This window comes from Melanerpes formicivorus, unplaced genomic scaffold (genome assembly GCF_026170545.1).
Source record: "Melanerpes formicivorus ecotype bairdi unplaced genomic scaffold, bMelFor1.0.p_v2 SCAF_5, whole genome shotgun sequence".
Taxonomy (NCBI): Eukaryota; Metazoa; Chordata; class Aves; order Piciformes; family Picidae; genus Melanerpes; species Melanerpes formicivorus.
In genome coordinates this window covers 22,417,189-22,444,453 of record NW_027142357.1, presented here as the reverse complement: position 1 = coordinate 22,444,453, position 27,265 = coordinate 22,417,189, and the positions used below count along the sequence as shown (strand labels likewise).

At 37.5% G+C, this 27,265-nt stretch overlaps 1 protein-coding gene across 1 annotated transcript; it reads right to left on the bottom strand.

The window, feature by feature from the left end:
• Nucleotides 1-270: 270 nt before the first annotated feature.
• Nucleotides 271-27,265, bottom strand: SLC38A11 (solute carrier family 38 member 11). The gene is made up of 12 exons (XM_068137803.1): nucleotides 26,766-27,265; nucleotides 23,584-23,701; nucleotides 23,085-23,159; nucleotides 20,272-20,406; nucleotides 18,147-18,212; nucleotides 16,168-16,274; nucleotides 15,554-15,633; nucleotides 8,211-8,281; nucleotides 7,180-7,341; nucleotides 5,393-5,505; nucleotides 4,596-4,727; nucleotides 271-1,371 (listed from the first exon to the last, which is right to left on the bottom strand). The coding sequence occupies exons 1-12, from the start codon at nucleotides 26,808-26,810 to the stop codon at nucleotides 1,126-1,128; spliced, it is 1,350 nt and encodes a 449-aa protein (XP_067993904.1). The 5' UTR covers nucleotides 26,811-27,265; the 3' UTR covers nucleotides 271-1,125.

Here is a 27,265-nt window from a genome sequence, read left to right as displayed (position 1 = left end):
ATCTAATTCAAAGTACAAGTTTGGCAACAAAACGTTTTCAAAGTGCTGATATAGAGGATACTCATCACTCATTCTCAGCTTCAAACTACTCATATTCTATAGGCATATATGTGTGTGTATTTTTATATACGTGCATACATCTACATACATACAGATATATGAATCCTTAGCGTTAAATTTGTACATAAGAAGTCCCCAAAATTTAACAAACCATGATAAAATCAACAGCTGTATATTGAAAAGAATCAGAGCATTAGAATGATAGTCAAGTTTAGAATGTTTATTTACACAATTTGCTCACACTGCACATGCCTGGCGTACATCAATGTTTCAATCTCATTTCAGAAATAGTAAATAGGCATATAAACATAAGAAGAATCAAGCTGTGTTTGTTACAACCGTAGTTTTCTTATGTCGGCCCTGAAATTTCTGCAAAGACCATTTATTTGAATATTTTTAAATGAACTTTTGTGGAGTTATTGATGCAGTATCTTTTAAATACAAGACCACAAATTGTAACGGTTAGAGTTGAATTGCATCAGTTACGTTTCATTAAGAATACAAAATTGCCCTTGATGCAAGAGCCAGCACAAGGGACGCTTTCAGCACAAAAGGACAGATAGTGCAAAACTAAACTGAATTAATAGGCATCTTCCAACTTAACAGCAGAAGCTTAATACACAAAGATGCAGACATACTTTTACTTTAGGACTTAAAAAAACTCTCCATACTATAGTGTACTAATTAATATACATTAAAAGATTATAAAATTTGAAAAACCCTAAATTTTAGCAACAAAACATAGGAGATGTTTACATTCCTAAGTATTTAATGTATAACTTTTAAACAGCACTACAGACTAAGTTAAAAAAAATGAAGTCTTTAAGTTATTCAAGTAATGTCTACTAAAAAGCACCTCTGAGAACTTCTGTTTCAACAGCTAAAACTTAAGTCTCGTCTGGAAAAATATGTCAGCATGAAACCAAGTATTTAATTACAATTATACAGTTTAAAATTCTTAGTGCATATCAAAATATAAAAGCTCTTTGTTCCACTCTCCTTCAAACTGGAATATATGGCTTGCTGCAAGATGTACCTGACCTAATCTGGAGACTGGTTTGCTACCTATGGTGGAAGTGTACTGTTCTGAAAAGAAACATTACTAGGGAAGCAATAGAACATTTCTTTTCCATGGCTACATTCCTGGGGATACAAGACAGTCAAAACAAACCCAACTGTCATCACTAGCACACCGACAGCAAGAATCAGGCAGGATATGAGGTTATCTGAATGGTTCCATCGCTCTTTGGACAGCCTCAGATAACATGCTGTTGGGATGATAAAAACAAGAGGGGTAGCACTCAGAACACCCTGTGTGGGGGAAACAACAGAAAAGAACCCTCATAAGTATGTGTATTTAGACGTGAAAAACAAAACCCCTTCATTTTCAAATGGTTGTGATTAGATTGATACAAGAGTAAAGGCAGAAAATGGAAGCCTCTCCCAATGTTGCTATAGGGAACATTTGCTTTTCAAAATCAACAACAACTTGAGAAAGTATCTGTAGAATTATTCAGATTTATTTAAAAATGTTTGCTTTGCTGATACAGAGTACTTTCTGTTGAATTTTCTGTACTACTAAATCTGATTACCAGAGGTTTCTCAGTTTCAGAAGTACAGTAAAGTACAGTTCTGCAATACCGTAACTGACATAAGCCAGCTAAGATAATTCTATGTAGGAGTCTACATAAGTACTGCCTTCAAAAAGAGGGGACAAAAAGAAGTGGAAACATCACATAGCAGTTCAATGAATTCTGAACAATTTCTGCATTTTTGACCTGATTTACCTGGACTTCCCTATGAAAGCAAAGCTCCCTTTGAAAGAGTAGAGTCTTCCCTCTCATTTAAAATTCAGTTCCTCTTTAAATGCTTTCTTAGATCAGGATAGGTAAAAAGGACCTGCTTAAATGCTTTTTTTTTGCAGTAAATCCACTGCATGTTAAGATATGAGTTACATGCCAAACCAGGTAATTTTTATGCAGAAATTTTGAATGTTTACTTTGTCACATGCTTAACAAACACTCTGTTTCATTTTAATTATGATGAGATAATAATATAGCCTACTGAATAGCTTTGTGTCATTGCACAGACTTTTGTATATTTTTATGGTAGAACCTATTAACAGTGATCAGTAGAGACATCAAAAATAGGTACATGCATAAAGCATCTTCTTTATAAAACCCCAGACTCTTAAGTATGTGAAGCAACACAAACCAGCATCCCAAGTTGAATAGCACAGCAAAATCTGTGCACCCTTGACTCCCATATGACAGAACCATTTCAATGGGGAATTATCACAGGGCAAACACGAACACTTCTATTTTGTTTTAAAACCAGAAAGCAGGGGGAAAGTAAGCAGAGTCAGAGAAACAGCAACAAATGCCATCTGTGGTGAAGGGCCAAGGCACCTCCTCTGATGGACATGAAACCTGCTGAAAAGACAGATCATCCTTCTCACATGTCAAGACTGCCTATTCATTTTTCTCTGCCAACAATCTTTCTAAGCAAAACTATTACATACAATAAATACATACAGCTGTACTGCCAAATTCTTAAAAAAAGTAAGAAAACCCCAAATCACAAGACATGAGCTGCCCACTCAAATGCCTGCCTACAAATTTCTGTTTGTAACTGAATCAAGCTGCCATCTTGTCTACCAGGTAATTTCTTAGTCCTCTCTGGCTAGAAATACTGCATTGATTGAATGTTTGCTTTTAAGTGGTTATTTAAAAACAATTCTAAATAGGAATCACACATATCTATTTATGCTAAAGACTCACTAGCATTTTTCTGGTGTTAATTTATTCTTAACCTATTATAAACCTAAAACACGTATATATACACAGATATACATAGTTAATTACATTCATTATACCAGGTTTTGGGTATTTGGCCAACTAAGCATGTGTGTAAGTATGCACACATTTAAATGTTTTTTCTACTATGTATATACATACACAGGTGAATTTTCTACACTTGTAATGTAAAAACAAGATGGTAAAAAAAGATGGTAATAAATTACCAACAGATGCCATGAATGAGAAATTTTAATGAAGGCATGGCCAAAACAGTAGGAATGCAATTATTTTGAGTTATAACTGGGAGTGATTAACTGAGAGGAAATAAGTAAGTGTTTTAAACAGAGAGTAATTGGATAGCTTATCTGAATATTCAGACCTGTTCTATATGAGTGGAAGTATGACATGCTAAATCATTACTACAAAATCACTCATTACTGCTTGGTTATCAGGTAAACTGCACTGTGGATCAGAACAGTTCAGCATGTCATAATACATGTAAAAGTACATTTATCACATAGCACAAAGGAAAAAACACCTTCATTTAGTTCCATTGATTAGCACACAACATATGGCTTGAAACTGTCAATGAATGCATGGACAGGGATTTAAGGAGGCAATTCTGAAATACTTTTATAAAGAAGTAAAGGCTGCCTGTAAAAAGTTTATTCCACCTTTTAACTTTTATGTACTGGAGTATAATATTTCCATATCTTCTTTATTTATTAAAAATAAATTACTTGGAATTGAAGGTTAACTATTTAGCCAAGCCACGTTCATTATAAATAAATGTGTGCCCATGTGAGCCTCATGAAGTTCGAAGCCAAATACAAGGTCCTGATAAGAGTGCACAGTACAGGCTGGGTGGCAAATGGATTGATGTGTGTTTTCAGTCAAGAAAAACAACTGAAATCTGGGCAGCATCTAAAGAAACATGGCCAGCAGATCAAGGGAGGTGACTCTCCGCATCTACTCCACTCTTGTGAGAGACTGATTGGAGTACTGTGTCCAGCTTTGGGGCCACTAACATAAGAAGACCATGGACCTGTTGGAGTGGGTCCAGAGGAGGCCATGACGATGATCAAAGGGTTGGAACATCTCTCCTCTGAAGACAGACTGAGAGAACTGGTGTTCTTCAGCCTGGAGAAGCCCTGGAGAGAGACCCTATAGCAGTTTTTCAGTGCTTAAAAGGGTCCTACAGGGAATTTTTTACAAGGGCATGTAGCAATAGGACAAGGCACAATAGGTTTAAACTGAAAGAAAGTAGATTTAGATTAGGTGTAAGGAAGGAATTCTTGTCCAGGAGGGTGTTGAGGCACTGGAGGAGGTTGTTCCTCCCTGGAAGTGTTCAAGGCCAGGTGGGACAGGGCACTGAGCAACCCAGTCTAGTGAAAAGTGTTCCTGAAGTTGCAAGCTTCCTCAGAAGCAGGCATTCAAGAAAGAAACACTACATTCTGTCATGCAATGCAGTTAAGATTTCCACTGCAGTTTAAATAAATTCTTTAACACATAGCACTTGCCCTATCTCCAGAACTGTTCCGAAAGCCTGCCCCTACCACTTGAACTTTACTTTTTCAACTCACTTTCTCCTTTAATTATCCAACTTTGAAGCAGTGAACAATTGCTTTTTTTCCTACTAACATTTCTACTATTATGTTGAATCACATAACATTTTTAGAGTTCTGTTTTATAAAAAAAATGATCCATTAAATAGAAAGAGCATACAGGTTCACTTACATTCAGCTCTAAAACTATTCCAAGGCAGTCATACGCTAAAGATACACCAGTTGCCACTGCAACAATAACAACTGTCACAACAATATGGAAAACTGTGGAGAGGTTCCCATGGAAGAACACATTTGCAACCACCTGAAACAGAACCACAATTTGAACCCTTTATTTTGATCCTTATGTTAACAAACAACTTATTCTGTATCTTCTAATCTTAGGAAGCTCAAGAATGCATGGGAATATACTGGCTGAATTTACCTCATTTCAAGAAAACATCTTCATCCACTTCCCGAAATAGCTCATTTACTAAAGTTACAGAACACTTGCAAGACTGACTTAGCTATATCTGCAGGACTTAGGGTATACTTACTTTCTTTTCATTTGCCCATTACAGAATAAAAACCACTTACAAGTATCTGCGGAACAGATAGATTTCCTAGATGGGAGACACTTTTTTCAGAACAAAATTAATAAGCATGATAAATATGCTATTTTCAGCTATTCTCAATGTAAAAACAGCAGTGGCATTTATGCCAAACTTGTGACTTTTAAGCAGTCCTGGTTTTACTGAGTCATTATTATGATAATATTGAATAATATTATATTAAATGCAATACAGCATTACATTGCCAGAATCTAAACAGCACAATGAGTACTTCATACCCATTGCATATATTAGGTTAGAATATGCCGATACTTATTATAAAGCAACTATTGACTTCAGCTACAATATGCATTAATAATGTGAGAATACTACTAATACATATCAACATTGTTAAAGAGAGAATGTAATAAATTCTTACCTCTCTGGTCACAAAACATTCAAGGGGGAAGGTCAGAATTACAGTAATTCCATAACAAAACCTTGCAAATGTAACAAGGTTGTCATCTCTACAGTAGTTTTCAAATATATCTCCTGAGGAATAGCAAAACATCAATTAGTTTGAACTTCATCTCATCTGCCTATATGCAAACTGAAGTGAGAGTTACTGGAGTTACTGGAGTAACTGAGACTTTCTGATCCTGTCTCCTTACACAGATCAAGAAAATGTCACTAATTATATCCAGAAGGAACTTTCACATTATCCTGCTAGCAGACATGTTTTTATTTCAAGTTGCATTTATTGTTAAAAAATATTTTAATGTATACACATTGAAGTTTGTCATCTGTCATATATTTCTCTAAGCACAGGTTTTGTATGAGATTCTGGTGTCTGTTTAAGTACCTACATGACAGATTCATAAAGAAAGCTTGTAAGTAAAAGATAAATTTCCTTTCAATATTTAATTCCTAGAATAACAATTACACAAGGAAGACCAGGGAATCACCTCCAGAGAACTGCATTTCCCTGACAGCATCTAATCATGGCTGGTAAACTGTAGTGAAGGATTTAAAATATTCTGACTCTGAAAGCCCCTTAGAAACACATGGATTATTGCTTAGCAAATCTTAAATCTAACAACAAAAGCATTGCTAGACAATTCAATTCATCATCTTGCTTAGCAATTACCACAAAGAATATAGAATAACAATCTCTGAAGTAAAACAGACACTGAAAGACAGTGATCAGATGATCTATCAGGTCTTTTCTACCCAATTACTATATTCTTCTATGATTTACTACTTTTATGATAACAATGGCACTGAAGAAGCAATTATGTGAACTTCAGAGAAAATAGCCATAAGATTTTGATAGGGACCTGCTTAGAGTCATATGCTTAAGGATAGCTGAAGTCAGAGTTTTATATACTTATATACTTTATATACTGCTTTTACTTAGTCTAGTGACAGTTGCATCTAAGACAATTATTCTGCATAAACAGCACTGGAAGCAGGGAAAAAGGACAGACTGGCTAGTAATTCCCATCCTACAATTCTTCTGTTTTCAACTACTGCTCAAAGAGAAGAGAAAAGAGCCTGGAAGCCTTCTACAATTTCAAACAGCACTAAACAACAGAAAATATGCTTATGAAATGTGTAATTTTGCTGAAGAAGCTAATGCACTCAACAAATGTGTCTTCTGAAAGCAGCTTTTCCACTTCAACAAATTATGTTAAATAGTATGATGTGACATGGATTATATGCATTTATACACGTATGTGTATTTACATACCCATAGAGGTGACAGTAGGATTAGTTATGGCAGAACAGCTGATGTAAAGAGAGGAAATATCTCTTAGTCAGGGCTAGGATGCTATAACAGCAAAGACAGGAAAAGATACAGAAGAATGTAAATAACAGGTGCCCTGCAGAAATATCAAGGCAATGTTTGTTCTTACTGATTTCTGCTCTTGGACCATGTGGTTAAATCACAGGATGTTTTGTCCTCAGAAACATTTTACATATGGAAGGACTCAAAGGAGACTTTTCACAGGTGAGGCTTTACACTTGGGAATCTGACATGTATTAGCATGTTACCATCTTTGTATCCTGTTTTGGTTGTTGAGTAACTACAAGAAATGCTGGGGGTGATGGTAACTATTTCTGGTTTTGCTTTTTTACAATCACTATGATATTAACACTGAAAGTCAGACATGTGAAATGTGAAGATTACAGAAAGCATCAAAATTGAGGAACCAAGCAGTTTACCTTCTGTGTATCCTGTAAAAGTTATATATCCACATGCAGCAAACACTACACTGATAATAGCAGCAAGTAAGACGGACACATGTGTGACTTGAGACCAGTTCTTCAATGTCGGTTCTTTTAGAGATCCATATATTAAAAAGCTGTTATGGTTGCAAATGAATGCTGAAACACATGACAGTTAAAGCAAATGTATGAATTCATGCATATATGCATATAAGTAAATCCATGGACCTTTCAAGCTAGGAGAGACACAGCACAGTCTGAATCCACTGATGATTAAACGCAACTATTAATCCAGCAATGAGTGCCAAAAATAAATGGCTTGAACTTTACTTACTTCTTTGTTTTGAGGATGGTTTGTATTCCTCTTGAGATGATTCTGATTATATTACCCTGAAATGCTACACCCTTTCCCACCCTCCACTCCATTCCATTCCACCCCTGTATCCTCTTCCTGTTCTTTTGCTTATTAACCCCACAGCAGTTTTAACTTTGCTACTTTCAGACTTTCTGTGACATCCATTTTAGGCAGCAATCATTGAGAGTAATTTACAGGATCCTGCATGTAGGAACGGATTTTAGAATGAGGATATTGGAAGTGAGTGAAAACTCACCAGAATGGTTCATCATGAGAAAGAGGAAGCAACTAGAGGGCACCCTCTAGAGAATGCATGCATTGCAGTGTAAGATTTTTCTGCTAGAGGTTATCCAAGGGGATGCAGAACAACCACAACCTCCTCAGTTTATCAATTAGACTAACACTAGGGTGCAGGTGTTGTATGATGACCTGAACAGCTGAGTTGCATTCACATGCCACACCACTGTTTCTGCTACAGTGGCAGTAAACTTCAGATCTGGATGGGAAATAGATGGGGATAATATCTTAAAACGTAACAGTCACATTCACATGGATGTCTGAAGGTCAATTTCATTTTTTTCTAAAACATGAATATATATAAAAAATATTATTTACAAAATGCAATTTCTATTCAGTGGATCTGAATATCAAAAGAAGAAAAAAAATTACTTACCAAATGACATGACACCAACAGCTTGTATTGCATTTGATTTTGCAAATATCCATGCATTTTCTGATTTGGGTCTAAAATAGACATTTGTTTTAATATATTATTCTCTTTCCAACCACCAGTTATAAAAATAACTTAAAATACTATGCTGTAGTACAATACTGGTCTCCAGGGCTCTCTGAAGTAGGCCACATTGCTCACCAACAATAAGTTTATGCTAGTGAGATATCCTTCTCACACTGCTTCTTTTGACTGAAGTATTTCTGTAACCAGTTTTTACAGACAAAAATATTAGCCTTTTTCAGTGACCAGTTTTATAAGTAAACTCTTCCTCTAAGTAAAGTCTTCCTATACCAAGAAGCTGCAACAGGGAAGGTAAAAGTTGTTACTGATTCTGTCTAAGGTTATCTCAAATAAAAATCTCCAGCTATTTAAAGGCAATTTATTCCTTTGAATTTACATATATAATCCATGCAGTCTTGTGATAACATTTTCCTAGGCTAGAAATCAAGTGAAGCAGTTTGCCCTTCTTTACTCTGCATAGTAAAGAGATTCTGCTAGTTCCCAAAGGAGTGATAAAACTAAGTGTAAGAGAGCCAACACAGACTTTCATAATCATGCAAGAATGTAAAATTGCATCATCTGCTCCTCTAAGATATAGCCACAATTTTATAACTGAATCATAGAATCATAGAATGGTCTGGGTTGGAAGGGACCTCTGGAGGTCATCTAGTCCAACCCCCAAATAACTACATGAAATAACTATAATTCTTAGAGGAGGACCATAGAAAACCATCATCAAACTTTGTAACAATCCATTTGATGCATGACCTTCCTCTATGAATAAAGAACCAAAATGAAGGAAAGGGGAAGGACACAAAACACCTTCTTCCAGAACTACAAATCAAAGGAGATCAAAGAAAATTTACAAGCCAGTTGAACATTACATTTGTAGTATTAAAGAACAGAAAAAGGAACAGTACAGAGAAGCTTGCCCTCATTAAGTTGTCTGCTGATAACTTTCATTGCTCTGGTTTAATTTAGAGGGAAATCTGCTGCTACCTGAGGCCTTAGCTGCTATTTTCCTACTGCCCTAGAAAGCTGTATGGCACACACACCACTTCTGTGATGGTAACAATGGCAGCTTTGTCTCTCCCTCTCTCTGCTGTTAACTAGCTGGTTTTGACAGCCTTTGTGGCACAAGCTATTTTAGGTTTCATTGCTTTCAAATGTTTTAACTCCATCCCCACCCCCTTGAATAAAAAATAAACAAAGATGTTGCTATTTTCCCTTTCAGAATTTCTATCTTACTATTTCTTGAGACCTCAGATAGTACTTTTCCATATTAAAAAAACAGGGTTATGGTATCTAATGCACATTCAGTTCAGACTTACAGAACCTTTACGGCTCTTAAGCTATGGGTGCTAGGCTTAACTCTGAAGTGAACAGTCTGCGCATCAAAATCAAGTACGTTCTTATCTTGATTCTTGTCAGATGAAGTATATTGTCTTGACTACTGTAATGTACAGCTTCTAGTCTCAATCAGATTAATATGGCCCTCCTAAAACACTCTTAGATTCAGCATGTAGATGTCATACTATGGGCAGAATACAGATATCGGGTTCTAACCCAACATAGCTGCTGCAGTTCCTTATACAGAGTAGCCTCCCTTGAAGGTACCAATTTCAAATCACTAGAGATGTCTGCAGAAAATTCATACTCCTAATTCTGAATGTATGATTTATCAGGAAAAGATTTACATCTGGTTGAAAAAAAATATTTCAATATAAAAAATGGAATATAGAAAGTTAACATTACAACTCTTCCATTCTGTACCCAGTAGAGGCCAGCTTTGGTATCAAACATACAGATTTAAATTTAGTTTATATTTTTATAACAGAATTCATGAGCCCCCTTATCCTCCTTTGTACTAGTAACTCTTAGATTATCTAATACTCTATGGGCCAAAACATTTTAAATGCACAGAAATAAAGAATGCTTTTGTCTGAAATACATTTAATTTCTGTGAAGATGGTACACCCTGTGCAACAGCATAGCTACATTATAAGCTCCTACAAATGGAGATTTTAAAAAAATGGAAGGCAGAAAGATGTGAATTTTAGATGAAACATTTTTAATAGAATGGCCAAATACTGAATTAAAAAATAAAAATCACAAGAGCTAGTTTTTCCTCTTCACAGTTCTGCCTTACACATTAGCAATATGCAACAGATCAAAATATAGCTTTGCTTTACAGAGGAACAAATCAGATTAGGATTAATACTTAGGGAAAAAAAATCCAAAAGAACAAAATCCTGCTTATTTAGCAGCCTAAGAAGATAAATTCCTTCCATTCTAGTTGCAAAATTCAGAATTTCAGATCCATGAATACTACTAGCAGATTGCAATGTCATACAATGCATGTGGGTACAGATGACATATGCACCAGTATAGGACTATTTCTTACAGTATGTCATGCACTGCTGCTTGTGTTTTGAAAAACATTTTCATACTTTGGAATAGAGGGATTTCATACAAATGTGATATGCAAGCTAAGCGAAAGAACAGAGCCAGAGATTTCATTTCTGAGGGTTTAGAACCAAGAGTGTGCAGGTCTAGGGTTCTGACTGTATCAGCAACATATCACCCTCACATCCAGCGTGTAGGATATACAGATTTAGGCAAAGTTCCTGGAAAAGGGAGCAGGTGACATGAAAATGTCACTATAAAATAAAACCTCGGGCTGGGAAGGAGGAAATCTTGTGACAAAACAGCAGCTGTTAGTGACAGAAGAGCCATACAGTGAATAATCACTTAATGGAAGTATCACATGTCGATTCATAGAAACACTCGTACAAACACACATCTGTGTAGGGAGATGCATACAAAAGCTGAAAGAGTTTATCACAACAATACCAAGTAACACTGGATCTGTTTTGCTTTTTCAATCCTGCTACTAGTGTTCAAGATGGATTTTTAAATTTTGTTGTCCACAAAGACTTTTGTTCTGACCAGTTTGACCTACATTCTTGTTAGGAATTGTTAGGGAAAGATTTTAACTGCTGCTCATACAAGAACATCAGTGGCTGCATGTATTCATGAATGACAAAACCAGCTAGCTTACTGCTCCTCACTCAGTGTATAAAAACACAGGTCATGCCTGCAAGAGCACCAAGTTTTTCATGCTGGACAAGGAGAAGTAGTTAGATGAAACAATTAAAGTTAACAGAAGAAATTTGTGTTAATAAATGCACTTGTTGAGAGCTGTACTGTATATCACGTATAGTAGAAGCTGCAAGACAAAGTAAAAGCTGAAAAGTGATATAAACGTGACTCTTAGAAAAACAAAACCAAAACCAATACAAGATTGAATAAAAGATGTCCCAAGGGAGATCCCAGACAGGAAAGAGTCAGCTGAAACTAACAGAACAGCTAGACAGACTGACAATATGAACTGTCTGTAGGACAGCAGTGAAGTCTAACAATGAAGCCTAGAGGTTAAGAAAATAAGACTTCACTAATCTTTCTGCATACTTAAGAGAAAATACCTTAAAATGAATATGTGAGTAAGTTTTAAAGTTTTAAAAATATTAATGGTTATCTACATAAGAATAGAGGAAAATGATAAGAACAAACAAAGGAGGCAAAGCCATTTCACATCCATAATCATGAGCAAGAGTTGGGCAAACTCGCAGGCAGTCTAAAACTGACATACTTCCTACTTCTTGCAAAACATTTAGAGTATACAATTCCTTATCTTAACATCCATGCTATGCAAAAACCTTTCCTGTCATTTATGTAGAAAAGCTGCCAACTATAATACAGAAGCAGAATGCTTCAGAAGCAATATATCTTTAAGGAGGGCAAGAGAAACAGATGTCCCTGATCTCAACGAAGCTTTCAGGTATGAAATACTGACTGAAAAAATTAACAAGCAGCCAAGCTGATTTCTACAGAGAAAGCAAAGTCATACATTTGACAGGTGAGCTATATGTTGGAATTAACAAAAGGATTCCGTTGTTTAGGACGAAAGATCAGTGACAAACCACCAAGCGTAGGTGTAACCCAACAGTTATCAACATAATCCAGAATCATATAGCAGATTAATTTAGATTTAAATCAATGATCTAGTAATTTAGGAAACTAATTGTACTATTTCAATTAAATTCTATTCCAAGTAAAATATCTTTCTTAGGTTTCTTGTTTTGGGTTATTTTTAAGATCTTGAAAAAAATCACTGTGTATAACTTAATTAATGTAAAGAAAATGAGTAATGTTCAGAATATCCTTGAACTGTGTATTAATCAAAGTCATCTTGATTGGTAAAGAACATAAATGTGGCAAAGCTATATGCCAACCCCACTTACATTCATCTGCTTTAACTCCCTTTTCTTCCTTAATGAACTATTTAGCAGTTAATATACGGTAGCTTTGTTTTATTTTTTAATTTCATCACACATTGAAGTTTAGCTTTGCTTACTATTTGATTATTTATATGAAGGAAAGAATCAACTTTCTCCTTTCAAGTTATTTTCCTGAACACTTGGGTTTTCATCTGATCAGCTGCCAGTTGAGTAATTCTCACATCCTATTTATGTGCAGCAGATGCTCTTGAAGTTTTTCCCTAGAGATTTATATATTATGGAGAAACTGACACCATGCTATTCTTTCCAAACAACATCAAATTAAAAAGATCAGTTTCTATAAGATACATAAAATACTGCTTTTGACAGCAATGAATGTGAGTTTCAGCTCTGAAGCATGAAATTCTTTTACACAGTATTAACATACTGCATATTTACAGTTTGAGATAATTCTGACCCATTGTTTTTTATCACAGTAGAGAAATTCAGATATAAGCAGATGAAAATAAAGAATGGATCATCAAAATGTATTTTTATCCAACATTTTAAACTATGGAGAGTAAGCCTGGGTCCAGAATGCTGCATAGGATAGGATAGGATAGGATAGGATAGGATAGGATAGGATAGGATAGGATAGGATAGGATAGGATAGGATAGAATAGAATAGACCATGTTGGAAGAGACCTTCAAGATCATCATGTCCAACCCATCACCCAACACCATCTAATCAACTAAACCATGGCACCAAGCACCCCATCAAGTCTCTTCCTAAACACCTCCAGTGACGGCGACTCCACCACCTCCCCTGGCAGCTCATTCCAATGGGCAATCACTCTCTCTATGAAGAATTTCTTCCTAACATCCAGCCTAAACCTCCCCTGGTGCAGCTTGAGACTGTGTCCTCTTGTTCTGGTGCTGGGTTCACAGAATTAAACATGAATGCCCTGCAATTAACCCATGTATCACAGCAGTGAAACAAACAATTATGCGTAAGTAGCAACCAAACCTCTTTATCTAGCCGAGCCAGCTTTCTTCCCCACCAACTTGTCTTTCAGCACATGGGGAAAAACTGCTCCTGTGCCTTTAGAGAGTTCCATATTGAACAGTGTCCAGCCTTCCTGGATCCCTTGGCTTCTCAGGACTGCCTCCCAAGGGACTCCATCCACTAGTCTCTGCAGTGGTTTGGAGTCTTTGGCAGGAAGCATCAGGGGAAGCATGAGGATGACCTCTGGGGTTTTGGAGTCAGAGCTGCAGGTGAGATGAAGCCTACTACACTCTTAACTGAAAAAGAAATACTGGCAGCATATGAGGGAGTTTTGAGCTGCCTTGGAGGTAATTGGTACTGAAACACAGCTTCCCTGACTACCAGTGCTAGGCTGCATGTTCAAAGGGAGAGTCTCTACCCAACACCCAACTGATGCCACATGGAGCAAGTAGATGGCATTGATAATGCAAGGGGCTCGAACAGGGAGCCCCAACTGCCCAGGAATTTTAGAAGTCGTCACAAACCCACTGGGGCAAACACTATGTGCTCACAATGGTAGAGGCAAACACTGGTTGGCTGGGAACATATTCAGTGCCCCATGCCACCACTCAAAACACCAAACCCATAACACCTATACAGGCAAAAGTCTGCCAATGGAAGTCCAAGGTGACTGTTCTGCTGACCCTCCTCCAGCAACTGAGAAGTCTGTCATTTTGTGATCCCTGTGCCCAAGATAGCCCCGAACTCCTACATTGCCTACAAGTCCTTCTCTGTTCTCAAACAGCAGGTGCAGAAAGGTGCCTTCCCTAATCATCTCTGTCCTGATTCCAGAGTGTCTGGAAGTTACCCTCTACACACTCTAAGAACCTCTGGGACTATTCCCTCTTAGATGCATTTTATTTCCAACAGGTATCAGGGAAGTTGAAGTCCCTGACAAAGGCCAGTGATTGTAAGACTTCTGACAGATGTCTAAAGAATATTTTGTATTTCTTCATTCTGCTTGGATGGTCTATAACAGAATCCCGCCAGGATATCTTCTTTGCTGGCCTTCCCACTGATCCTTACCCATAAATACTCAGCTCTATAATCAGCATCGCCAACCTCAATACAATCAAAACACTCCCTAACACAGAGGTCCACACCACCACCTCTCCTTCCTTGCCTATCCTTTCTGAAGAGTTTATAGCCATCAATTGTGGCACTACAGTGGTGAGAGACATCCCACATTTCTGTGATGGCTACTATATCATAATTTTTCTGACAGACAATGGCTTCCAGCTCCTCCTCTTTGTTTCCCATGCTGCACGCATTAGTGTAGGTCACTTCAGTTGGTCTGAAGGCTTTGCCACCTTTTTATAGTGACAAGTCACAATTTCGTCTGTTCTCAGGTGCTCCTGTGCTGTCCTTGGGCTTATTTCTAGCCAGCCCAGATTTGTGCCTTTCTCCCTTCAAATCTAATTTAAAGCTCTTTCAATGAGCCCTGCTAGCTCCTGGGCTAGGATCCTTTTCCCACTCTGAGACAGGTGTATCCCATCTGCTTCCATCAGGCCTGGTGTCCTCTAAATCAATTTTTATTAGTAAATCATTATATTAACAGAAATATTACAAGAATACTATCTATATTAAGATTGTAAATATAGGCCATCTGAAAATAATGGATAAAACAAAGATTTCTCAAATGATAGGCAATCTCACATGCCCATTCAGGAGTCACTTGTTATCAGCCATTATCACTCACAGTTTCCAGTTCATCTATAGATTTTTTTTTAGACTTTATAAGAGTTGCATATGTGCAATGGGAGAAAAGAAAAAAAATAAAGGATAAGGTATGGTATAGCAGTTAATTTTGTATTACTGTTAAGACAGATTTATTTTTTCAATTATCTGTCTCTCCCAAAACAATCATATTCCAAAACTATGCAGATACATGTAACAGTGAAATTACAAGAGTACATATGATTAAAAATTCACTTTGTGGCAACTAAAAGAATACTCACACTTGTGGACTGAGTGTTACTGTTCTTACCATCACAATAATCAGAATGACAACAGTTAAAATCAGAGAAATAAGAGATACCTGTACAGGCAAAAACATGAATTCAGTCACTAATCTGCTGAAAGATTGTCCTCCTAGCAGCATATTGTACTTTTTTTTAAAGAATAATTAACACATAAGTTCTAAATATCATGTCAAATATTTTTAATTAGAAAGTTTGTCCTATATAATCATGTCCTAATTTGTTATTCTTTTTGACCTAAGTAGCTAATTGCCACTATTTGTCTAATTTTAAGTGATATTCCCATTTAAACATTTCTAATCAATGGTGTTCAACATTTCAAGATCAGGCCTATCTCATCCACTGCTTTACAAGATTTGAGTTCTACTAGAAGTAGATGGAAAAATTCCAGTGATTCATTTGAAGACCAAAGTTTTACTTAAACAATTCCATGTTTTCCAATACCTCTTGAGACTGAAGACAGTCTCAACTTCTAAAATATTTAACATACTTTAGCCAGATGTAACTGAGTTCAAATACATGAAGTTATGACTTACTTTCTAATGGCATACACACAAAAGTAAACCAAAAAATCAGTCGCTATTATGATTTACCTTTCCCAGTTTTGCTATGTCTCGATATAAAGATATAGGTAAGGTAAAAACGATGGTGGTAAGAAGAATTATGAAGTGACGGTCAGTAAGCACGTTATCTGGTCCAACTAAAGCAAAAAAGAAAATAATTTATTTCTGTAAGAGGCTGGCTTGAGGCACAGATGAGTTACATTAAAAAAGCTGGAGTAACAAACTGGTGTTCATTAGGCTTTTATTCCCTTTATTCAAGCTAAGTAACACGGAATTAAAGGATACATATTAATTAGTCTTGAGGAAGTCATACACAGTGTGTGCATGATCAGAAGAATTCAGCAAATTCAAACCAAATGAATAACATATGAGATACATAATCAGACATTCTGGAAGTCTGGCATTACATACAGATAAGCATTAGTTTCTTTCATCATATCTGGGTCAATTTTGGCAGACTGCAAGTAAAACATTCTACTACTTTTTTCTGCCATTTACTTTTTAGCTATTTTTGACACAGCATGTTCACATCAATTACTATGCTGTTGAATATTAGCAATTTTTTAAGGAACCGTACTAAAGCAAGTTAATTTTAAGGTTTCTTTTGAGTAATTCCCTACTTGCTGTCAGATGGCTTTCACTGCCAAAATACATATTACCATGTAAAGGCAGCAATAACACTGTAACATTCTCTCACAGCAAGTGAGATTTGTGCAACTGGTGAGGGATTTTTTAAGCCTCAACTTAAACTGAAACATATCTCAGTCAGGCTGCCATGAATAACAGGCTTGAATGAAAGCTTGCTGAACAATTATGGATGGAAAGTGACTGGCAATTGACGTGGAAAGTCTATGTTCAGTTCTCTCTGTTCTTTGGGAGATTATAACGCTTTCCCACATCTTTTCAGGCAGGCATTCTACCAGCCAGGTGAAAAGATGTGTCATCCAGGGGGTTCCTCCTATTGCAGAAGGAGTATTTCATATAAATTCTTAGATATTCACTGTCACTATCAACGGGATGAGGTATTCACAGAACAAGTGTGACAGTTAAAACTGCATTCACACCTTGCAGGCTTCATCTACTGAAAAGTATAGTTCTGTGGAAATCAAACAGTTCATTCAAATACTAATTTCCACTTCATTGCAGACACATTCTTTGTAGTTTAATTTGCCCATGAAGAATGTTTTAACTTATCTGTCTTTGTGCTAAAGTAGATGATAAACATACACAAATTGCTCCTGATTCTGCTGTGAAAACTCACAGCAGAAGAAGGGTAAAAAGTCTATGAGTTAAAAAGCTCAAAATGCTACACCTGGCTGTGAAGTAAATATCTATGAGAAATGAATGTTATGCATGCAGTTCATCACCAACTACTACATATATGCTGAAGTAAGTACTAAATCTATTACATTATTGCACCCAGAATGATTCACTAGATGAAGTGCAGTTCCAGTATTTAAATTATTATTATAGAAAATACCTCACAGAATCACTGTGGCTGGAAGGGACCTCAGAACATCATCTATTTCAACCCCCCGCCACAGCAGGATCACCTGATCACACAGGGACACGTCCAGGTGGGTTTTGAGTACCTCCAGAGGAGATTCCACAACCCTCCTGGGCAGCCTGTTCTAGTGTTACGTTACTCTCACAGTGAAAAAAGATGACAAAATATGGTGACCTTGTAAATAGACCACTGTGACAGGCTCCTTCTACTTGCTTAGTAGCACCTTGAAGCACATGGTCTCTTCACTGAGTTCAATAACCAAGGACTATGATTCATAGTTTTTACCTCAGAAAGACTTATTAAAAAAAAAAAAAAATACAAACCTATATATATATATATATATATATATATATATATATAAACTTGAGGTATATTTAAGAGCAATTTAGAAACAAAGTAATAGTAGGACTTCAGACTGACACAGGATCCTAATTCCTAAATACTTATGCTATATTCCTATCCAATTAATTTCTTCCATTCTGAATTTTTAAATGCATCTTACCTCCAGGAATTCTCTGAAAAACTTTAGTTAAAGTGTCTCCTGTTATTATGTTGTAACTGATCATAGCTTAAAGAAAGAAATTTTTTTGTTGTTAGTACAAGTCAAATACAAAATATTTGATAATCATTTAATGCACCTGTTTTGTAGAATTCAGGACTATATGACACTATACTCCTTGCATGAATTCTGGCTGCCACCACCAACTTATAAGTTTCAGGACTAAAATGAAATAAAATAAAATTTAAAGTAAATAAAGAAACACAAAATCTTTAATGCTCCCCATCCTCTCCCTTTTTTTAAACAGGTACAACCTAAGCAAGAATACAGTCTGATAATCAAAGCCACTGTACTGACTTGCTAGATAAAGTTATTTCGGAAGAAGGGAAAAAAGGGCCTTTTGAATTGTTTGTTTCTAACACAAATACTTTGTCAGTCTATTTTTAAAGTCTTGTTTTCTTTTAGCAAAATTCCTGTCTAATGATCAGTCCTGCAATCAAATGCACAGGGCTTCCTAGCTCATGTGAAAAGTCATCAAAATTTTTAAACCAGAAGAAAGGAGGAGAAAATACATGAAGATACGAGATATGGACTTTCATTCTTTCCTCTCATTAAATAAAAAATTGTGGCTCTAACATTAATGCTACATTCTTATTTTATTATACACCAGCAGTGCGTAGATGTGTGCATGCCTACGTACACATACACACAAAATGTATTTATATACTCATGTGGTCTTCTCCATGTAAACAGCATACATATGGTATGGACCTTAACTAAGGCATAAATATTTACTCTTGTGAAATTGTAGTCATAACACTGCTTATAGAAATAAACCTAAGCACATACATATGCATAACTAGTTCCATGGTAAGGATTAAGACCTCTATAATTATTTTCCTTATTTTCTGTGAGCTAACAATTATGCTCTTTTTTTAAGTAAACACATAATATTGCTGCCTGCAGTAAGAGTAACTTGACACCCTGAAAAATCTCAGCTCCCTCTAATACATTCAGACAGACTATTCCCAAAGTAGGGATTTTGATGTGGAACTCTGTTATCAGGGAGCCAGACTAGGTATCTCAAGTCACCACCTCTTTGATTCCCATGTGTGAAAATCACAGAGATTATAGAATGGCAGAGGTTAGAAGGGACCTATGGAGATCATCTAGTCCAACCCCTCTGCTAAAAGCACGGTCATCCAAAGCAGGCTGCCCAGGGCCGCAGCCAGGCATATATTGGCTATCTCCATACAAGGAGGCTCCACAGACTCTCTGGACACCGTGTTCCAGTGCTTTGTTACCCTCAAACTAAAGAAGTTTTTCCTTGGGTTTAAGAGAAACCTCCTGTGTTCTAGTTTGCACACATTGCCCCTCGGCACCACTGAAAAGAGTCTGGGCCCATCCTCTTGACACTAGAACTTTAGGTATTGCTAAGCCTTGATAAGATGAAGGCCAAGCTTATTTCAGATTTAATTATGTTACTACTGTAGGGGACAGATTCAGAATATAACTTTATTTTAAACTTCCAGTCCAATTAATTACTGCCCAGACTATACCTCTTTGTTCTTTTACTATTTCTTCTTCAAAGGGGTCTCAACTGCCCAATTCACTAGTAGCTCATTGTGTATGAGGCTGAATCAATGCTTTTGAAAAGCAATGACAGCACATAATGCTCAAGAAAGATCTGATCAGTGGCCTTCCCGTGACAGTAATACTACAGCTTTGGAAAAATATTAATTTAATATACTCCTATATATATTCTACATATATTGAATACATTGAATATATTCCTAGGCTCCTATACTTCCTTTCATTTCAGGCACGTCAGACCTGTGTTCGGATGCACATTCAAGAACAGAATGCTATTTCTGATAGATACTTCTGTCATTAAGTGTGTGATCCACAAATTTCTTTGTTGCTACATTTCAGTGCATTTCTATTATTCCGGTCCTCCAAGTCACTGACTTTCAGAACACACCAAGTAAATTTTAATATTTTTAATAGGAAAGAAGCACATTCAGTATATTCTTTACAGAGTTCTCAATATTTAACAGTGAAAGAATGAGGTAATATGAAAAACTTGTTATTTATAAAACCTAAGCATTTATATTTTAAGTGATCTTACCAATAAATGGATATAAAAATTGAAGAGCTGAAAGAATAAGGTAACCTACAAGACCATATGTTTTTCTGACCAGCTCTTGATAGGTGTTGGTACTAGAGAGGTTTCCTCCTTTGATGAGTAAGATAATGGAATAATCTGTAAAAATACAAAATTCCTGTTAAAGACAGTATGAAACTACTTGCAGTTAGTTACTTACCATCTCTTTCACTCCTTAGGAAAAAAAGTCTGTGAGAAGGAAAACAGTGGCACTGGGAAGAGCAGGTATGAGAAATCTCATACCGCATCTCAGTCCACCAAACCCAGGAGTTAGAGGTTCATATTCTAAGGAAATCCCATCTTTCCTGATTAGGACAGCAGGAACAGACTCATTTTCATTGGTTTCCAGTATGCTCAAAGGAAACAAGAACTGTCACAAGCACCAAAACAGGAAAATTCCATTAATAATGCAGAAAGCTCCTGAGTGGATGGAGCATTTCACCATGTACTGAAAGGCAATAAAATGCAGGGACTGCCTGAGTCATGGTGGTACAACCTTCAATCCCTTTACTCAGCTATTCATCTAGTTTTTGAAAAATAAAGTCTGGTTAGTATGTTGTAGTTTATCTACTGCTTATTATAAAAATATTATACACATTTTTACTGGATACTTTTAAAATCAAACACTTGCCAAGTGATTTATCTGGAAAAGTACGAAGCAATTTGCTTTGAGACAGGGCTGATGTCCAAGAAGGAATTTCATCCAGACTGAATCTCATCTTTTTACAATGAACACTTTGAAATACTGATGTTATGTCAAGCTGTGTTTTGGTCTTCATTTGAACACCATGGAATTTTCCAGTACAAAAATATTACCTTAGTGTAGATATCTTGACAGATAGTAGCTAGACCTTCTCTATTCCTCATCTGACTTTCACTTAGCTTCTAAATCTATGCTGCAATAGGAACAGTTCCTTTCTGTGAACAGTATTGCTATCTTCTGTGAATGACTAAAATTATGACATTTTTACAGTCTTCACAAATAATATTTATGCTATTTATTAATGTGTAAGCCGATTCAGAAATTACCATAAGCATATGCAATCCTTACACAATATATACTCACTCTCTAATTGGAAGCAGAAAAAAACCTGAGATACAGAAGTGTTCATTATCAATTATGCTGCATACTGAGCTGATCTTGTACAAGAAATATTAAGTCTTTGTAGAAAGATCCACAAAAATTTGAAAAATGTATCATTAAATTCCCTAATATTGTATTTTTCTGTCAATCTAGGACTATATTCAGTATAATAAAAATAAAATAAACTCAAATGCAATACTATGAGAATTACTAACTAACAGCTATTCACCTACTATTCAGTAAAAATTACGGAAGACAAATGCTAATGTTACATACCTTGCCTGTTTTTTTCATGCAACAAATCAAAAAGTTGTAACTAAAGTGATAATTTGATTGTGCAAGATATATCGAGCTACATCTTTAACATAATGAAATCATAGAATTGTTAGGGTTGGAAGAGACCTCAAGGATCATCTAGTTCCACCCCCCAGGGACAGGGGGCAGGGACACTTCACACTAGGTCAGGTTGCCCAGAGCCACATCCAGCCTGGCCTTCAAAACCTCCAGGGACGGGGCTTCTACCACCTCCCGGGGCAACTAGTGTCTCACCACCCTCATGGTGAAGAATTTCTTCCTAACATCCAATCTGAATCTACCCATTTCTATTTTTTTCCCATTTCCCCCTAGTCCTATCACTATCTGACACCCTAAAAAGCCCCTCACCAGCTTTCTTGTAGGCCCCCTTAAGATACTAGAAGGCCACAGTAAGGTCTCTTCAGAGCTTTCTCTTCTCCAGACTGAACAGCCCCGACTCTTTCAGTCTGTCCTCATAGGAGAGGTGCTCCAGCCCTTGGTAAGGCTCAGTTTAACTCACAGGTTCTAGGCCTGTATCTCTAGAGTCTTAAAAATACTTAGAAATGCTAAGGAGAAATTTATTTTCTATAGAAAAGTAACAGAAATTTCTGAGCTATGTATATGGTATTATCTCATTGATGTATTTGGCCACCAGCCATAGAGAAAATTTTCCATTCACAAGGAACATATTCCTTATGCTCTATTGCACTCCAGTCAAACTTCAATCATTTACACAGACCTTTAAATGATAATCTAAGCAGGGAAAAGCATCTAGTGCTGCTTAGCACATGGGTAACAGAATCTGTGCCATTCAGGTTGACTTGGTTTGTCCCATTAAGACTTAAATCCACAGTCTTGACAAAAATTTTCTTCTGATGCAAGTGCACTTATTTATGTGGTTTCATGTGATCACTCATTTACTTATGGGATCACTTACCCTGTGATTTCAAAACTTATCCCTTCTTGAAGGTAAACCCATTATTTTTTTTGAGAAATGATAATTAAATAAAATATTCAAAATCATAGTACAATCAAAGGTTTCATTCTGTGGTATATTTTTTTCCAATAAGTGCTATACAACCAAATCAAGCATCAATCTCTTAATCAGGGTAAAAACAGTGGACTAAACCAGCTGAAGCACAAATAAGGACTATTCTTTCAAATGTCACTTTGACCTAATCTAAGAAATTAGACTTCACAAAAATAAAGCATACACAACAAGTAACTTTATATGTTGTGCAGAATAATTCTCTACTTTCACTAATCTGCTCAAGAGTTTAGAGAGGTAAAGAAAAAAATTGTCACATTTATCATCATAGATATATTTGTTTCAGGGATCATTAAATCCCAGATCAGCTGAATGCTGCTGGAATTAATTTTCACTTTAAACAGAAACTACCTGTAATATAGGCAACTCCAAATAAAAGCAGCACTCCTAGTGGTAAACCAGCTTCCTTCATTGAATATGGCAGTCCTGTAAGTAAGAAATGGAGAAATTTCAGAAGAACCTTTCCAAATACATATTTGTGATGAACAAAATAAAGAATTATGTAGAATTTCAGAAACACTATCCATCTCCCAAATTGGACTGGCATGCTTAATAACCTCAAAAAGATCCCTTTTAGTGAACAAAGCGTTGCCTGTGTGTGAAGTTAAGTCAGCATCTGCCTAAACAGCTCTCTCTGATCATTATGGCAAAGAGGCTGTAAGTATTTATTGCTATGAGACATGATGTCAGATGGTGTCTCTGTATTTTTATCATAGTGAACAAATAAAAATAGAAAAATGTATTTAGGAACAGCAGCAGAAATTAAGACAACAGTGGTATTCTCCAAACTGGACCTTCATGCACATATAAACAAGGCTGAACACAGGATACTGAAGAAAATTGTCCTTACCTATAATACCTGATCCTATGATAGAGTTGATAATGTTAAACCCAGCTGATGCCATATTACTGTTTCCTCCTTTACTCCTGGGCTTACTAACAAGGGCTGTTTGGTCATTTGTTGCTACCTATTTCACAAAGACAGAAAAACCAACATTATACATGAGAAAAATAGGTGAGAACAAGGTTTTTGCAGTCTACTCAAGACAAAGAAAAAAACTGTTGCAGACTCATATCTGCAAGATTTTACAGATGCTTTATTAAAGATTAAAAAAAAAAAAAAAAAAAAGTCATAGACTTGTAGAGGTATTTTGATAACTAAATCCCTTTTTTTTGCTTCCAGTGAGAAATCAAAGGCATGTTAGGCGTACAATTCCTTTATAGGTCTGACCCATAATCTTCTGTAATTAATTCTTCTCTGAAAAAAAATACATATAAAGACAAAAATGTATGTAAACTCAGAAACAGGCTGTTAAACAAAGAGCTTTTTAGTCATGCTCCAAAGGCAGAAAAGTGAATCAAGCATTTCTGAAAATATCGACTGGTTGTATCAGACCACTGAATCAGAGGAATGAAAACAATTTCAAGAGTTATTAGTAAAGTATGACAACATCTGAAGATGCTCTAATTCAGGGGTTTATCCAGCATTTAAAATATTTCCCTGACATCCAATGGTTAATGAATCATTAACAACATTATAAAATTGGCTAGTGCCATAAAGGTTCTGTGGGAAGGTCTGGTACAAACTTAAGCTCAAAGCACAATTTGTAGTCAGTAGCTTCATGAATACAGTCATTTTCAAAAACCATTTCTTCATAAGCGCACAGTAGTCAGATTACCTCTTCAGGTTACCACGCTGCCATCACAGCACATTTTAGAATCATTGATTAGAAGGACAGTATTTTAAATGAAGTCATGTAATTCAAAAGAGTAATTCAATGCTGAAAATGTCCACCTGTATTCAACAAAAGCAAAACCCTGTATACTTACTATGAAAATAAAATCACTATTTCATGGTTGCAGGAGGCTATTTAACATATATAAAAGGTAGTACAAACTCAGATGCTTGTAACTAATACTCCTAAGGAAAAAAAAAATCACATGACTGATAAATCTAAGTCATCTGTAGATAGGGGTATAAGATGGCAAGCATAAGAGTGCCTCAAGGAGGGCTAAATATTTAAGTGGAACCTTTAATCCTTAAGCAGTACTAGCAGGAGTAATACTGGCTCAGATCAAAGTCCAGTATAGCCTGGTATCCAGTTTCTGAAAGAGGCAATGGAAAGTCCTCAGGGAAGAATATAAAAACATGAAAAATGGATAGTTAGCAAGTAACTTTTCTGTCCCAGCTTTCATTAGTTTGCACGTCCCAGACTTCTTGAAGTAGACACGTTCTCAGTGTATCACTCCCTTAATGGATTGCACCTTGAATTTGCCCTTTTTTGAAGCCATGTATTTCTCTTAGCATCTGTAATGTCATGTGGCAATAAACAACACATTTTAATTATGCATTACATGAAGAGCCTGGTACTCTTCTTTGTTCAAAATCTACTATTAACTATTTCTGCAAAGTCCCCAAAATTTTTGTATCATCACAAACCATTATTTCCTACTTATCTTCTCCATGTCACATGCAGTTTTATAGGTACATCCTCCCTCAACAGTGGCTATATTTTATTTCACCATTGGTTTGAGCAACAGAAGCATCACTATCATTTTTGCCCAAAATGTTAATGCTCCCTGCTACTCACAGCACAGTACTCATGAAATTGCACTGAACTAGAACAGCCCAGTTCCCTTTTTGGTTGCAAGAAAACATGAACTATGTAGCTCAAATACCCTGTCATTTACACTAATCCTTTCCCTGCTTGAACTAGGCACATTTGAGTTTGCAAAAAGGACAGCAGAAACTGTAACACAGGTGAAATAGTCCCTGTGTGATGACTAGTGCTCTTAACAGTGGACTTGGACTGCATACAGGGAAGGAACACCTGTTGGGAGGTGTGCTTGCCAGTTAGGCAACATGGAAGGCTGTGAAGACATGAACGAGATGTGTTTGCCTCTCACTGGCTCCTCTCGCAGGAACAAGCTGTAAGCCATTACACTACCAGGGCCACCCAACATGGTATTGATGGTAGTGGGCTCACTGGGTCAAGTGAAACTGAGTTTTAGCTGTGCCAAACAGACACAGTTCATTCAGATTCATAAATGGTGCATATTAGAAGGGACCTTAAACATCATCTAGTTCCAACACCATCTATTAGACCAGGTTGCTCAAGGCCTCATCCAACCTGGCCTCGAACACCTCCAGGCAGGGGGCATTCACAACCTCCCTGGGCAACCTGTTCCAGTGTCTCACCACCCTCACTGTAAAGAACTTATTCCTATTATCTAGTCTAAATATACCCTCCTCAAGCTTAAAGCCATTCTTTCTCATCCTGTCACTACAAGCACTTGTAAAAAAGACTCTTCCTGGCTTTCTGTAGCTCCCCTTTAGGTACTGGAAAGCCGCTTATAGTGTCTCCCCAGAGCCCTCCTTTCTCCGGGCTGAACAGCTCCAACTCTCCCAGCCTGCCCACACAGAGGATATTCTCTGGCCCTGTGATCATCTACATGGTCCTCCTCTGGACCTGTGCCAGCAGCTCCACGTCCCTCATATGCTGGGGGCACCAGAACTGGATGCAGTACTCCAGGTGGGGTCTCAAGAGAGCAAAGGGGGAGAATCACCTCCCTTGTCCTTCTTTTGATACAGCCCAGGGCATGGCTGGCATTCTGGGCTGCAAGTTCACATTGCCGGCTCAGTTGAGTTGATCAACCGACAGCCCCTAGTCCTTCTCCTCGAGACTGCTCTCGAGCCACTCCTCACCCAGGCTATACCTCAAAAGAGTATGGCCACTCATAACATTTTCTTCCCTGCATGTAAACTACGTGTCTTCTTCCTCATGCCCGTTAAGAGGGAGCTGAACAAAGATGAAAAAAAGCCGTTGCTGCTGTCAGTTCGTCGGCACAGCCGGGGAGCCAGGCTGCAGCACCGACCCGCTCGAGCGTTTCACACAGCCCCAGCGGGCCGCAGCTTCATGCGACGGCCCGGGGAAACTAGGGAGAAGTCGGGCGAATGCCGGCGAGCTTCCCGAGCCGCCGAGAGCCTCCCACGTCACCCCTCCCTGCCGTCGATGATCTCAGCCCCGGTACCTGGTGAGCAGCGGTTGCCGGCGGCTCCAGCCCGCCGTGCCCCATCGCCGGCTGCCGCGGGGCCGCACAGAGCCTCCCTCACGCGATGCTGTGCTGCTGCCTGCGCCCTGCGGGCCCTCGGACAGGGAAGGCAGAGCGCAAGACCAGCGCGGCGAGCAGGCTTTCCCGCTCCTAGGCAGCCGAGGACAGGGCTCCTCTCAGGCAGACTCGGAAGGGTGCCGCAGCGCCTCCACGGCGGTAGGGGAGGCGAGAACCTATGCGCCTGTCTGCCCCGCGCCTTGCCTGGCACCCTGCATGCGCAGGCGGGAGCTGCCTCGGGGCTGTGAGGTGACGGCTTGAGGCGCCCCGGCTTTGGGGGCTGGCGGCACCTCCTCCTGTAGATCCGTCATTTGAAACTCTCCAGAAAGTAAGCCATTCTGCATTCTAGTTATGAAACAAGCATTCTCTGCAGGGTTTGTAGCAAAAACCATCTTCAGTATCACAGATGCTTATCTGCTGTT

Coding starts and splice junctions, on each gene's coding strand:
- SLC38A11 (XM_068137803.1), bottom strand. CDS start 26,810: ATGGGGCACGGCGGGCTGGAGCCGCCGGCAACCGCTGCTCACCAG. Junction 16,275..18,146: donor TTTTCAGAGAATTCCTGGAG/GTAAGATGCATT, acceptor TTTTTGCTTTAG/TTGGACCAGATAACGTGCTT. Junction 4,728..5,392: donor AATGTTTTGTGACCAGAGAG/GTAAGAATTTAT, acceptor GTTCTGTTTCAG/GTGGTTGCAAATGTGTTCTT.